The 14,417-nt window shown below is 36.3% G+C and overlaps 1 protein-coding gene across 7 annotated transcripts in view; it reads left to right on the top strand.

Annotated features, from left to right (window-relative positions):
• The window catches only part of ATP2C1 (ATPase secretory pathway Ca2+ transporting 1), a 103,151-nt gene that overhangs the window by 44,824 nt on the left and 43,910 nt on the right, over positions 1–14,417 (top strand). For 6 of the 7 annotated variants that reach the window (XM_022561765.3, XM_022561768.2, XM_089911152.1 and 3 more), the window contains 2 exons: positions 3,189–3,250; positions 3,816–3,924. In XM_022561765.3, coding sequence (XP_022417473.2) covers positions 3,189–3,250; positions 3,816–3,924 — 171 coding nt within the window. Of the gene's footprint in view, position 1; positions 1,534–3,188; positions 3,251–3,815; positions 3,925–14,417 lie in introns of those variants that run through there. The other variant, XM_089911154.1, reaches the window with a different exon arrangement.

Raw genomic sequence — 14,417 nt, 5'->3', positions numbered from 1 at the left:
ATGACATAAAAATGGTATTTTAGTTAATTGCTTAAAAAAATCAAGGTGGCTTATGTTAGTTAAAATGTATAGTTAATGGGTATGTTGGTCAGAACAATTTATTCTTTGTTTTTGAAATAATTTCAAAAACAATAATTCTGCAAGGAAGTTTGTGGAACCAACTTGACTGCTTTGGTTTAGGCAGTGGCATGAAGAAATCTAGTTTTTTATTTGATGATGTTAAAGATAACTGAAGCAGATGGAAGCAAAAAGTACAGTAATAGAAATAAAATCCAGGAGTAGGCTTTTAAATTTTTTCCAGTTAAAAAATTGGGCCAGAGTTCAAATTGCTCATTCCTCAATGGAAGGGATGTTCTGATCTGGATTGAACTCCCTGTTCAGCATAGACATTGAAACAGTAAAGAAGATATATGAAAAGGAACCCCCTTTAAAAAATTAATGTGAATAATGTGAAGATAATGTCTGGATTTCTGTTGACCAGTATAGATATAAATAAAAACATGGGCTTAGTTTTATGTTTATTTAAATATCTGATAACTTCTTTAGGTTTTAGAACAGTGTTGGCAGGTGTCATTTGATTAGCTAAAAGTTTTAAAGCATGGTTAATAAGACTAGAAGAATTATTCTAGTTTAGGGAAAAATTAATATGGCATTTGAAATTCATGTTAATTTGAATCTTAAGACTATATTTTAAGTGGCTGTGGTTATTTCCACATCTGTGATTTATTCCTTGGGTATTTCCTGTCATCATCCAGTTTTCCTGTGGTAATCTCTAATTTAGTAATTTGTTTTATAGTCACCCGGTGTAGAAAAGCCGGTTTTAATCAGGTTATCTGCAGCAAGTTTGTGAGTTGCATTAGTACACCATCAGGGATCCTGTATCTAGGGAATACTTTTGCTTAGAACAGATAAAAGTTGCCTTAGGGCAGGTGGCGGGTTAGTTTAGTAGAGGTTATTCCAGGCTGAGCCTCATTGGACACACCTATTCATTTGGTCATGTGGGTGGTACGCCGCACTGGACCAGTAACTGGAACCCTTTTGCATCTTTAATAATGCTACAGATGTATGGAGTGGCTTGCTTCAGAAGTATTCTTACAGTATTATCACTTTGTATGGAAGACATTAGTAGCTTGGTAATAGCCCCTACTCTCAGAAAAAATCCCACAAAATTTCTATTTTAACGTACTCAGTGTGGACTTTTACACAGAGATAGTGTGTTACACACCTTAAATATAGTGGCTGAAACCATCTGCCAAATATCTTTATGATAGGTTCATTTGATAGGTTCATTATTTATATGTGTTTTTACCTGTGTTTTAGGAGGAGAATGCTTTTTATTATTTACATCTGCCTTCCCCCCTTTCTAATCTCAATTTCCCATCCTCATTGTACACCCTTGCAGTCATAAAAATAGCTAATTGTTTCGTATAGTCATATATTGATGCCACCTTACAATAAATTTAAAATTTAACTTTTAGGTGTTCATTTGAGATGCCTGTCAAGTTTGTGTTGAAGGATCATTTTGATATAGAGGTATCTTTGTAGTTGTAGTGAGTAAAGGCTAAGAAGTCTGAAGAGGGAGGTAAAGATTGGGCAGCTTCTATGTCATTTATTAGGATCTAGGAGTAATGAGTGTTTTCTAGCCTTTTATGGAATTTTTGGGTAAAACTTCCAAATTCCTTAATATCCTTGGTATGATTGGGGGAGGGGTGTCTTTGTAATTTTTTTTAAAAATTGAAGTATAGTTGAGATGCAGTATTGTTTCAGGTGCAGTATACAGTGATTTGATATTTGCATGCATTATGAAATGATCACCATAAGTCTAGTAACCGTCTGTCCCCATACAGAATTATTGTAATGTTCCTTATGCTGTATATTACCCTGGGTGTCTTGTGATTTTTATATTTACAGATTTACCTTACTCTCACATTTGTTCCTCTTGCTTAAGTAGTAAAGACAGATTTAGTTCTAAGTTATTCATATACAGCTTTGCATTTTCTATTTGAAAACGTTTGTGATGGGTATGCAGTTTTGATTAGTGCTAGCACTGCAGTCATTTCAAAACACCCCCCGACTTTCACTCCCACTACTCTCCCTACCCCTTCTTCTCCCTTTTTTTTGAGGTACGCGGGCCTCTCACTGTTGTGGCCTCTCCTGTTGCGGAGCGTAGGCTCAGCGGCCACGGCTCACGGGCCCAGCCGCTCCGCGGCATGTGGGATCTTCCTGGACCAGGGCACGAACCCGTGTCCCCTGCATCGGCAGGCGGACCCTCAACCACTGCGCCACCAGGGAAGCCCTCTTCTCCCTTTTTAACCTTAGATCAAAAGATTGGTGTACTTAGTGCAGACATGAGACAAAAATAGCAGTGATGTTGTGTGAAGCAAGACAGCCCACATTACTGAGGTGAAGGATGTCTCTGACTCTCAGCTGTGATTGTATGGTTGGAGGAAGGCTGGAGCCTCACAGTTAGGGCCCCTGAGAATTTCCCCTTCCAGGTAATTCAGTCATGGGAAAGGGTAGGGCAGCCACATCTCTCTCCTTGTTTAACTTACGTTCCTCCCAAGAAGATTTGTTTCACAAACCTTTACAGTTGCCTTGGGCTTGAATCCTCAACACCAGTGTTGTTTGCAGTTAATTGTCTTTGACTTCCTTGGTCATTAAACACTAAAAGTAAAGTTATCTTAATTATGAGGCTCAATGATCTTAACTTTTAATGACTGAAAACTCTACTTTTTGGACACACTAATCAGTTTTCTTCACTTTCTTATAAGTAACTTGACCTTAGGTTTGCACATTGAATATTGAAATATAAAATTGAGGGACTTCCCTGGTGGCCCAGTGGTTAAGACTCGCACTTGCAATGCAGGGGACGTGGGTTCGATCCCTGGTTGGGGAACTAAGATCCCACATACTGCGTGGTGTGCCAGCACCCCCCCCCAAAATATATATATATAAAAAATTGAGAATACTTAATTATCAAAAATTGGTTACTATATATTTAACATAAAGGACAAGCTTTTATGGGTAGGAATATAAATGCAAGTAAAGAGAAAGATAAAAATTGGGAGAAATGTTAAAATAATGATTGGGGTCAATAATTTAGTTAAGTCTAACATAGTATATGTTCTTAAGACTGTACATATTTGCATTTCTTTATAAATACTTTTTCTTAATTTTTTTTTTAATAGGAATATCGTTCAGAAAAATCTCTTGAAGAACTGAGTAAACTTATGCCACCAGAATGCCATTGGTATGATCCTTGTTTCTGATACGGATTTCTACTCTTAAAAGTAGAAATTAAATGTGACTATTACAGTGTACATTGTGGCCCAATATTTGTTTAAACATAAGGTAGAAACCATTAATCTGACATGAAAAATTCATGTCCTATTCAGTATAGCAAGTTGTACTATTAAAACTTTTGTTACTTCTAATTTTGAGATTCTTGAGACATGGATTTATTCAACAGATACTTTCTGTGTGTGACTATGTGCCAAGCACTGTTGTGGGTGTAGTGAGGTATAATCAGACCCTGGTGATTGAGAAGGTTGCTACAGTTTTCGCATTTTACATTTGAGCAACTGGATAGCTTTTCCAGTGCTTTGTTTGTTTTTTTTTTTAAATTCATCTGAGCATCTTAATTATCAAGAGCACAAGAGTAAGTCTTTTCTTGGTTTCTGTATTTGACTTATCTCCTTAGAAGTGGTGATAATGCAATATATTTTCCCTCAAGCAAGCCTACTGGAAGGAATTTCTTCAAATAAGTGGCCTGGCTTGCTTTCTTCCTCTGTGGTTGTTTCTGTTTCATGTTACAGTGTGCGTGAAGGAAAATTGGAACATACACTTGCACGAGACTTGGTTCCAGGTGATACAGTTTGCCTTTCTGTTGGGGACAGAGTTCCTGCTGACTTGCGCTTGTTTGAGGTGAGTTTGATGTCTTAGTCTGTTTGAGCAGCTGTAACAAAATAACACATAAATGTACGTCTCACAGTCCCGGTGGCTGGAAGTCCAGGATCAAGGCACCAGCATGGTCGCATCCTGGGGAGGACCCTTTTTCTGGTTCATAGCTGGTGCCTTCTTGCTATGTCCTCACATGGTAGAAGGGGCTAGAGAATATATCCAGACCAAACTCTTAATTCAAAAAGTTACATGCACCTCTATGTTGATAGCAGCACTATTTACAATAGCCAAGACATAGAAACAACCTAAATGTCCACTGACAGAGGAATGGCTAAAGAAGATGTGGTACATATATACAATGGAATATTACTCAGCCATAAGGAGAATGAAATAATGCCATTTGCAGCAATGGACCTAGAGATTATCATGCTAAGTGAGTAAGTCAGAAAGAAAAAGACAAATATCATATGATATTACTTATATGTGGGATCTAAAATAGGACACAAATGAACTTATCTACAAAACAGAAACAGACTCTCAGACATAGAGAAAAGGCTTGTGGTTGCCAAGGTGGGGGTGGGGGGTAGGGGAGGGATGGACTGGGAGTTTGGGGTTAGAAGACACAAACTATTATATATAGAATGGATAAACAACAGGGTCCTACTGTATAGCACAGAGAACTATATTCAGTATCCTGTAATAAACTATAATGGAAAACAATATGGAAAAATAATGTATATATATATGTATAACTGAATCACTTTGTTGTACAGCAGAAATTAACACAACATTGTAAATCAACTATACTTCAATAAAAATAAAAAAATTAAAGAATAGTAACAGATGTATAACTAATTTAATAAAGGAAACAACTTTTCTAATCTAAAAGAAGGCAAACAATAAGAAAAGAACAGAAATAGGAACATAGAATAAATAGATGGGTCAAATAGAGAACAAATAGTAGGAAGAGCTATAGAACCCCACTGTATTAGTGCTTATTTTAATTGTAAATGGATTAAATATTCACTTAAAACACTGAGATTATCAAAGTGATATAAAAAGCAAATGCAATTTAAAACAGTGACATATCTAAACATTTTTTTCCCCTTAAAATATATCTGTTTTTTCCATAGAGTCTTTTGAGGTATCCATGTAGTAAATCAGCAGATCTTTATGGAAATGAGTGTTAGGCATTGTGGGAGACACAAAGATGGTATGATAGAGCTCTTGCCCTCAGAGAGCAGACTGTTGGTGTACACAAATCACCATAAGATCAGATAGAACTGCGTAAGTGAAAGAGAACTACAAAGAATGGAGTAGAAAATTTAGAGAAGGGAGAGGTTACTTCTGATTTGAGTGAACTGAGCATGCCTCAGACAACATTGCTCTGGTGGTCATAAACGAAGGGTAGTACTGAACAGAGATGCAGCAGCAGCAGTATGTAGATCCCTGTGAGTGTTCTGGTATGTGATTAGAGCTGCAGTATGTTAAAGATAGAAAACATATGGTAGAATCAGGGGGCCTTGGATATGAAGCTCCACTGCAGATTTTATTGGTTGGGATTTAGCTTTGAAGGTCATACCTAGCTGGCAATGATGTTACGTTTAATCCTGCCACCGTGTGTAGAATATGTTGAAGGGATGGAGTAAGGCACCTAGTATCAGAAGCCCTCATAGCCCATGAGAATGCCAGTCTCATCTGTTATTGGAATTGACATGTACAGAGCTGTCATTCTTTGAATACCTAGTGTGTCCCAAAACATGAGCGTTCTCATGTGGAGGTTATGGAAAGCCTGAAGAACATTTGGAGTTATAAGTACAAGCTTCATTTAATCTTGAAATAAAGAAAGGTCTTTCTTCCAAATACTTAAAGTTTATCCTTAGAAAGATATCAGATTGCTTTAATTGTTGAGTGCAAATAACACAATACAGCAAGTATTGGGAATGTTAATTTTACTTTATTACCTTCTTTCTCCCCTTAGTAGGTCTTTTTGTATCTTTTTTACTCACTTCTTGTCCCTTCCTCCTATCCCTAATATTTGGTTAATGATAAGACCTTGAATTATTCTTCCTTAGAGATGTAGTAGGCCTGTCACTTGACATAAATCATCTTCCCCTCCCCCAAAGAACCCTAACTTGAATCCATGAAGTTTTTGTCACCATTTATTCTGGAGTGCTTCTCTTCTAATTCAGAAGCAGACCTCCTCAGTGGGATAGTTAGAAGATGATTTTCCCATTGTTTGAACAATTTGAGCAGTATAACGACACAGAAACTTTAAAACACCATTTGACTTAGTAAAGTATTTAAGGGTTTCATTTAAACAAGGGTTAATTGAGAATTATCTCAGATAATTAAAATTAATTTCTCATATAGAAAAATACTTGTCAGAATATGGATTAGTACATATTTTATCCATTCAGCAAATATATATCGAAGACTTACTCTGAGTTTAATGAGAGGGATTTTTGACATTTTAAAGCTTGATGCTGTAAAAATTAGAAGTGTATGCTTTGTGGAGTAATTGATTAGTTTTGATTGTTTTCCCCCTACTTGTTAACTTTTCAGACACTTCATCAGCACGTTTTATTTGGCAGTGCTGTGCTTAGGTTGATTTTATTCCAGTTAATCCACTTTACATATATAGTTGAACATCTTTAGTTTCTTCTGTCACTTCTCTCCCCTACCTGGTACCAGAGGCATGTTTTTGCAACTACTTTGATAGTAGATTGAGACAACAACATTCCTGAAAGAATTGAGCCTTTCCTGCTGCTTCTAGATTTAAATGTACTGACCGAAGACATAAGAAAGCTGATGAGGTGAAATTCTCTTCTGGACACAGGTTACTAACTTTTTGTAATTAAATTGGCTTATTGGAGTGTTGTTTGCTGAATTTGGTTGTGGTGAATGATTATGTAAGGCTAGCTGGTTATTTGATGTTCCTACATGAAACAAGCTCTTTGTTAGAGTATAAAGGAATCAAGACTCCTCAGTTATCCTTGGGATATTATTAATTTTTCACAAATAAAGCATATGGATTTCACTTTGGAAAAAGTAAGCATAGGACTTTTGCAATATAGTTCTTTTCGTGTGGACATGGCCCGTGGCCAAGGTTGTCACTTCAGCATTGTCATTGCTGCAACTCTAGGGTTCCTGTCATAATTTCAGTGGTTCAGACTTTGGCTGTAATTCTTGCGTGGGCCTGTAGTAGCATCTTGTCAGCAAGTTCAGTGACTCACTGCTATATAACTTTTATCCGGTATTTTCTGGCTGTGTCTTAAGTCAATTCAGGCTGCTGTGATAAAATACAATAGACTGGGTGGCTTAAACAACAGATGTTTATATCTTATGGTTCTGGGTGCTGGGAAGTCCACAGTCAGGGTCTGGCAGAATTGGGTTGTTGGTGAGGGCGCTCTTTTGTCTTGCAGTCTTTTTGCTATGTCTTCATATGGTAGAGAGAGTGATCCCTCTTCCTCTTACAAAGCCACTGATCCCATTATGTGGGCCTCATCCACATTACCTTCTTTAACTCTGATTACCTCCCAAGACCCTATCTCCAGTTATCATCAAATTACATTGGAGTTTAGGGCTTCAGCATGAATTTTGGGGGGACAGAATTCAGTCCATAGCAGGCTGAGTCTGTCTTTTGTAAAACCCTTTTTAAAGAAGATTAATATTGATAACTTAAGGATTTCTGTATTTGGTTTTCTTGCCTGAGTCAGTTTTCCATGGCCAAGGAATGAGCGAATATGTGTTGGTGGCAGTAACCTTACCAGCATAGGAACCTTAGAATTATTTGTGGAGCTGGGATAGTAAAACTTAGAAGAATGGAGCTATGGGCATGTTCTCCAGTTTTTTCCCTTAGGATTTTTATTTTAATTTTTTAGTAGTAGTTCAGAAGAGATACCTCTGGCTAGTTAATTGGGGGCAGCCAAGGGATTGGTCAGACAGTGACTTTAGATGAAGCAATATTATAGACTATACATATCTACATAACAGTACATTTTGCCTTTTTGGAAACATAACATATTTTCCATAATGTTCCAGGTAAAGTCTGTATCAAAATTTGAACAAAGAATTCTTTGTAAGAGAAAACAATGTAAGAGTCAGAGGAAAATTTCTTTTGGCTGTTGAAAATATTTTACCTCTTAGCTACAAGTTTTTAACTAAACACAAAATATTGCCTGAAATGTACCAAGATTTTCCTTCACTTGGAGTACTGAATGATTAATTCTATTGATACTTTCTTTTGTGGCTCATGTGTTAGTGTTATTAGCCCATATCATTCTTTGAAACTGTCTTCAAGATCTACACACAGGGTACAGTTGCCACTTTTTTTTTCAAACCCAATTTTTGTTTAAATGGGAATGTCTTAATTTTTCATTTTTGAAAGATAGTTTTGCTCGATATAGAATTCTCTTTGATTTTTTTTTAAGCACTTTAAATATGTTATTCTACTGCTTCTAGCTGCCATGGTTTCTGATAAGAAATGGGATGCTAATCTTATTGAGAATCCCTTGTACATGATAAGTTGCTTTGCTCTTGCTGTTTTCAAGATTCTGTCTTTGTCTTTCAGCAGTTTGGTTATAATTTCTCTCAGTGTAGATGTTTATGAGTTTATCCTGTTTGGAGTGTATTTGTCTTCTTTGATGTATAGATTCCTGTCTTTCATTAAATTTGGGAAGTTTTCATCCAATATTTCTTCAAATATTCTTTCTGCCCATTTCTAGTTTTTTTTTCTTCTAGGACTCTTATAATGCTTAAATTGGTATGCATTTTACACTTTGTCTTCCCTGGTATATGTGGTAGCCCTTCCAAGCCTTTATTTCTTCAAAGAACTTCCACCTTAGTCTCTTCCTTTTCAGTCTTTTGGTTGTGTCTGCTGCGTGCCCTGTTCTGTGCTTTGCCTGCTAGTATATGTCTTTAATCTTTTGGCAGATACCTGGAAAGCTACTCTAGCTGGAGTCGGGATGTGAATTAAAGGTCAGCCTCTGCACCAGTCCTTCAGAGAACTGCCAGACAGGTCAAAACACACAACTATAGTATTTTAGGAGCAGGGTCCAGGAACAGAAGCTTCCATCCCCACAGCTATTGCTGCTTCTCTTGGGAATGGGGCGTAGCAGACAGGCAAATAAAAATGCCTTTTTCTTCTCAAGCATTTCCCTGGTTGCTTTTTTATTCCAGAGTTTATTCTGTTAGTTTTTGCCAGCTTATGATTTTTTAGTGGAGGGACCAGTTGTTTGAGTGCCATGCTCCACTATTTTCTGTGATGTTACTCCTGAGTTGTAAGTTTTTATATTGACTTCAGTGTATTTTTTTGGCAGGTAAATTTGATAAATTGATTTACAGTATGCTGCTCCCTCCTTATTGTGATTTATCACTGAAACTTCACTTTTAAATTTCTGAATTATTAAACATATACATACTTGTAAAAAAGCAATTTACAAACATCTTAGGAAGTAGAGATTTAAAATTAGCTGTTGAAAGAAATTGACTAGAATGTTGGAAAAGGTGTATGTTGTATTTGTGGGATGTGGAAACATTCATATTCACTAAAAGCTATTTGATATAATCACTTGTGTTTGACTTTGGAAAAGATGTATTTTTCTTTAATAGTATCATACAGCTGAGAAAACCATTCCGTACTTAGAGCAATAGGAGTGCTGGTTCTCTAAGATTGTATAAGCGGAGCTCTGCTTAGTGTTTTGTTGTCTGATTTTTATAGTTCAGTGGTTAAAAACTATTGTGAGCTGAGCAATGCTATTCATTTTAAAATGCTGACGAGAAAGAACTCTTTTTTTCCTCAGTCACTAGAATTTAAAAAGACAATATGGGTGGGTTAGAAGTGAGACTTAGTGTCTTTGTTTTAAGAGTATCATTTTACATTGGTAGGAAAGGACTGTTGCAAAAATAGGTCCCCTTTTGAAATTTTGTTCCTTTTAATCTTACTGAAATATCCTATAAATCATTGTTAACCGAATTTAAATTTTTGCCTTTAAATTATTGACAACTTGATCAAGTTCAATCTGTACTCTTTTTTTTTTTTTTTTAAATAAAAAGCACTGAATGTACACTTTGTGTTGCTGCACGTGGGCTTTCTCTAGTTGCGGTGGGCGGGGGGCTACTCTTTGTTGCGGTGCATGGGCCTCTCATTGCAATGGCTTCTCTTGTGGAGCATGGGCTCTAAGTGCGTGGGCTTCAGTAGTTGTGGCACACGGGCTCAGTAGTTGTGGCTCGGGGGCAGCTCTAGAGTGCAGGCTCAGTAGTTGTGGCACACGGGCTTAGTTGCTCCGTGGCATGTGGGATCTTCTTGGACCAGGGATCGAACCTGTGTCCCCTGCATTGGCAGGCGGATTCTTAACCCCTGCACCACCAGGGAAGTCCCTGAATCCATACTCTTTAAGTCAAGTTTGCAAGCATTTACCATGGGATAAAATTGATTTCATGTAACACTTGGTCAGTTGGGCTTTGATTAGTAAGCTAGAGCTCATGAAGAATTTTTAATTATATTTTCCTTCATTTGAATAAACAGTAAGAGGAATCTTAATTTTTGAGAGCATAAGTAAGAAATTTTATCATGATCAGGCAGTTGCAGATGAATATTTTGGAAGATTCATTTCTGGGGAAAGAAATCCATTTCTGATTTGCTTTTAATTCTGGACTAGAGGTGATTAACCTAGCAGCATACAGGATACTAAGATGTTCTTTAGTTTATGAACTTATTTGTAGTTACCAATTGTACCATAATAACTGTAATTTTTTTAAGCAGTCACTTTTTGCTTTCCAGGAAACCTTTGTGACTTTGGCATTTACCTTATTTCTGCCTAATGTTTTATAGGAATAATCCTGTGAGTTATTTTCAACCATTTAAATTCTGTAGGTGTTAAATATTCAGATTGTGGGATTATGTATGCATCTTGATTCTTATTTACATTCTGCTTTTTGAACTGTGTTGTGTCTTATTTACACCTCCGCCATAGTGCCTGAGGAAGAATGAAGAGAAACATAATCAGTTTCCTTATTAACAGCTTTTCTGAAGGTTTTATGTTTAAACTTGGATGGAAGGCATGGAGCTGGCTGATTCTTTGACTTTTATCCTAACCTTTCTCTCATGAATGCAATGGATAAATGACTCTAATGTCTTTCTTCTCAGGTGAATTAAATTGTGACTTTGTTAAAGTGTAATAATTAGGCTTGCCTACTTTATTAAGGTACCACCCTTCCTAGAAATGACTTCCTTCCCCTTACTCTCTCAAAACTGCTTCCTGCGAAAACTTGCAGTCACCATTAGGAGAAACTAACTTGTCACTTAGAAAATAGTCTTGTTCAAGGGACAGTTGAGAGCTATGCTACAATGTATGATTTAGACAAATTTCATTAATAATGTGTTGTTAATTCTAACAGATTTATAATTATATAGGAAAAAAAGATAAGGACCCAAACAAAGCTCCCTTTCCTTCCACATTAGTTTGTATACTAACACAGGGCTGATTGTTGTTGTACAAAAAACTACATGCCTCTTTTCTGTAGAAAAACCTGATTTGAACAAAAATTCTTACTCTTAAATGGTTGTTACCGTGCTGAGGCTGACAGTGAAGAGCTGGGTCCCGGACAGAGTCAATAAAAGCCATGCTTCCCCCCTCTTTTTAAAAAGTCAGATTATATTTGTATTCCTTGACAACCACCTAATGTTAGTATTTATCCTTGTTTAAGATTTACATTTGAAGTAAAAATTCGTCAGTGGGAAAACATAAATTTCAGCTTTCTCACAGAGAAAGGAGTTCTATAGCTTGTATACAAGTATTTGTTTGTTTTTAAATATTAGCAGGTTTTTCTTACTAAGAGCTTAGAAAATTACAAGCAGTTCTGATTTTTGTAACAAGCATTAAAGAGGAACTTGCTAAACAAAATAAACTATTTGTTGACTTTTGTAATTTAGAAGAATAGGAGTTAATTTGTTAACGTTTGGGTTTCGTCTCCATAGCTTATGAGCTGTGTGATGTTGGGTGAGGCACTTAATCCTTCAGTATGTCTGTAAAATAGGGATAATACTACTAGTGCTTGCCTCATTGGAGTTGCTAGTAGCTAAGTAGCTGTTAGTAGATAACTTAGTGTAGGTGTGTAGCATGGTGCCTAGCAGATAGTGAGCAAGGAAGTGTCAACTGACTGCTTTTAGTATTAGCATCATCTTTGAAGAAAGATCTAACTTTTTTCTTACTTGGTAATAAATGTGTTAGTGTGAAAAATTATGTAAACCTAAGATTAATTTGGGAAGAAGAGTCAAATAACTGTGTTCTTTTAATAAAAAAAATTCATTGCTTTTGAACATGGCAGGTGTTTTTTTTTTGAATCTGTAGTTGTGGTGAAGTAATGAACGCAAATTTACCTGGCTTATCTTTGCATACATAATTATATAAAATGGGAATCCTTCTAAAGACTTCTAAAGACTGTCAGATCTGTGTTTTAAGGAATACTTTTCATAAGCCTATTTTGATACTAAAATCTATCACATTTACATGGTATTAAACTTTCAGGAAATGCTAACACAGTTTGGTCTCTCTGGAGTTGTATGATATAATTTATTTTTATTCTGAACATTCTTAAACTTTATGATCTAATGTTATAAACTTGATTATATTTGCAGTGTCATATGCCTGCCTAGCACAGGAACGCACCTAGCATGTTCCTGCCCCTACAGGCTTTGTACTTTGTGCTCCTTTTGCCTAGAATCCTTCCTCCCTGATTGTGGCCCAACCGTGGGGCCCTCACGCCAGTCAGGGCTCTGCAAAAGGGTCATCTGCTTTTGAGAGATGTTCTCTTTCTATCTAAATGTCACTCTCCATTCTTAACCATTTTTTTCCCTCACTATCAAGCATTATATTATCCACTCTTGTTTATTTTTTCAAATCAATTTCCCATTAGAATAAAAGCTGAGGGCAGCAGTAAACTTTGTTTACTGCTGATTCTCACTCTGTATGATATAGTACAGAACCTGGCATATTATAAGTATTAATAAATACTTTTAAAGTGAATGAATCAATGGCGTTGATCAAATCAAAAGTTTTATTATGTAGATGGGGAGAAAGAATTCATGAACTCAATTTTTAATAATTATTTTCTGTGAGTTATTTTAAGGTATTTATGGTCATAACAAAATAACCATTTAAATAGATGAAATAACCATTTAAATAGATGAGATTTATTCCCCTTCCCCACCCCACAAAAAAGAAAAAAACAGGATTTAAATTTAGAGTACTTGGTACATAGTAGGAATTGTCAATCAGGAGGCCCAATTCAGAACACCAGCTCAGTTTATAATAGCAGTGAAACTGCACATTAAACTGCTCTGGGTTCATTTTCTTATCTTGTTTTCTTTCTAGGATCTAACCCAGTGCCTGGTACATAGTTAAGGTAGTCAGTAAATGTTGCTTAGGTGAGTGAATGAACCTATAAAATGAGTAAAATCATGAACTAGTTTCTAGTTTCCCAAAGAGCCTCCTAATGATCCTTGAACTAGAGCTTCTGGAATAAAATGGATCAAAGATGTTTGGAAAACACTCTTCTGTTGATTCTGAAACCTGAGTGCAACATCAGAATTACTTGGAGGGCTTGTAAATTGCAGTCTGTTAGGTTCACTCTCCCCACCTCCTTGTTTGCGGTAGGGCAGTGAATTTCTTAACAAGCTCTGAGGTGTTAGAGGTGATGCTGGTTCTGCTAAGACCACACTTCCACAACCCCTGCTGTATCTGTAATCCTGTTGAGGTGCCTCACGCTGGTGCATTGTAAGTTTTGAGAAGCACTATGGTAGGGGAAGCTGTTTAATTCTTAACACAGTGTTTCTAAAACTTCCTTGACCAGAGTACTCCTCCCTTGTATGTATGTGTATATATGTGTGTGTCGGTTTATCAATGATCATCCATCTATAACACTATACACAATGCCTATTAACATCCTTGGAACTGTTGTTCTGTGGGCCATACTTAGAAACAGAACCAGGTCACATCTGCAGTATTTTCCACATATAAAATGATGATTTTTTTTTTTTCATGCTTGGGTAGGTGAATTCTTAATTGTGTTAGGAGTGCAGCCTTCAGTATTGAACCCCATTGCAGAGTTGGATGGTGATATGATATTCATGATCTGCATGGAAACATTTATATACATTTTTGATTCTTGCTGACATAAATTTAGAATAAATGTAGGGATGTATAGCAAGAACAATTTCATGAAAATTAAACCAAAATGATGAAATTATTTATTTCTCAGTACCTTTTATATCTTTCAGTCATATTTCTCTTCTGTTATAGTTGGTTTAAATCTGTCAAACCCATTTTCAGGACTTCAGGATATGGCAATATTAGGAAATAATTTTAGAAAACTCATGAGAGTCGAGTTTTCTCTAAATAAAGATTGTCTCAGCTAGTGTCTCCTTTTCCCTAGTAGTATTTGGAAGTTTAGGCTAATTTTGTCTCATGGTTCTGTCTACTTTGTATGTAGATTTTGTTGATTTAGCTTCGTTT

Source organism: Delphinapterus leucas, chromosome 4 (assembly GCF_059928025.1).
Source record: "Delphinapterus leucas isolate spDelLeu-1000000601 "Yukka" chromosome 4, BTC_Dleu_Yukka2, whole genome shotgun sequence".
Lineage (NCBI taxonomy): Eukaryota > Metazoa > Chordata > Mammalia > Artiodactyla > Monodontidae > Delphinapterus > Delphinapterus leucas.
Note: the sequence above shows the minus strand (reverse complement) of the source record. Positions and strands in the feature narration are given on the sequence as shown.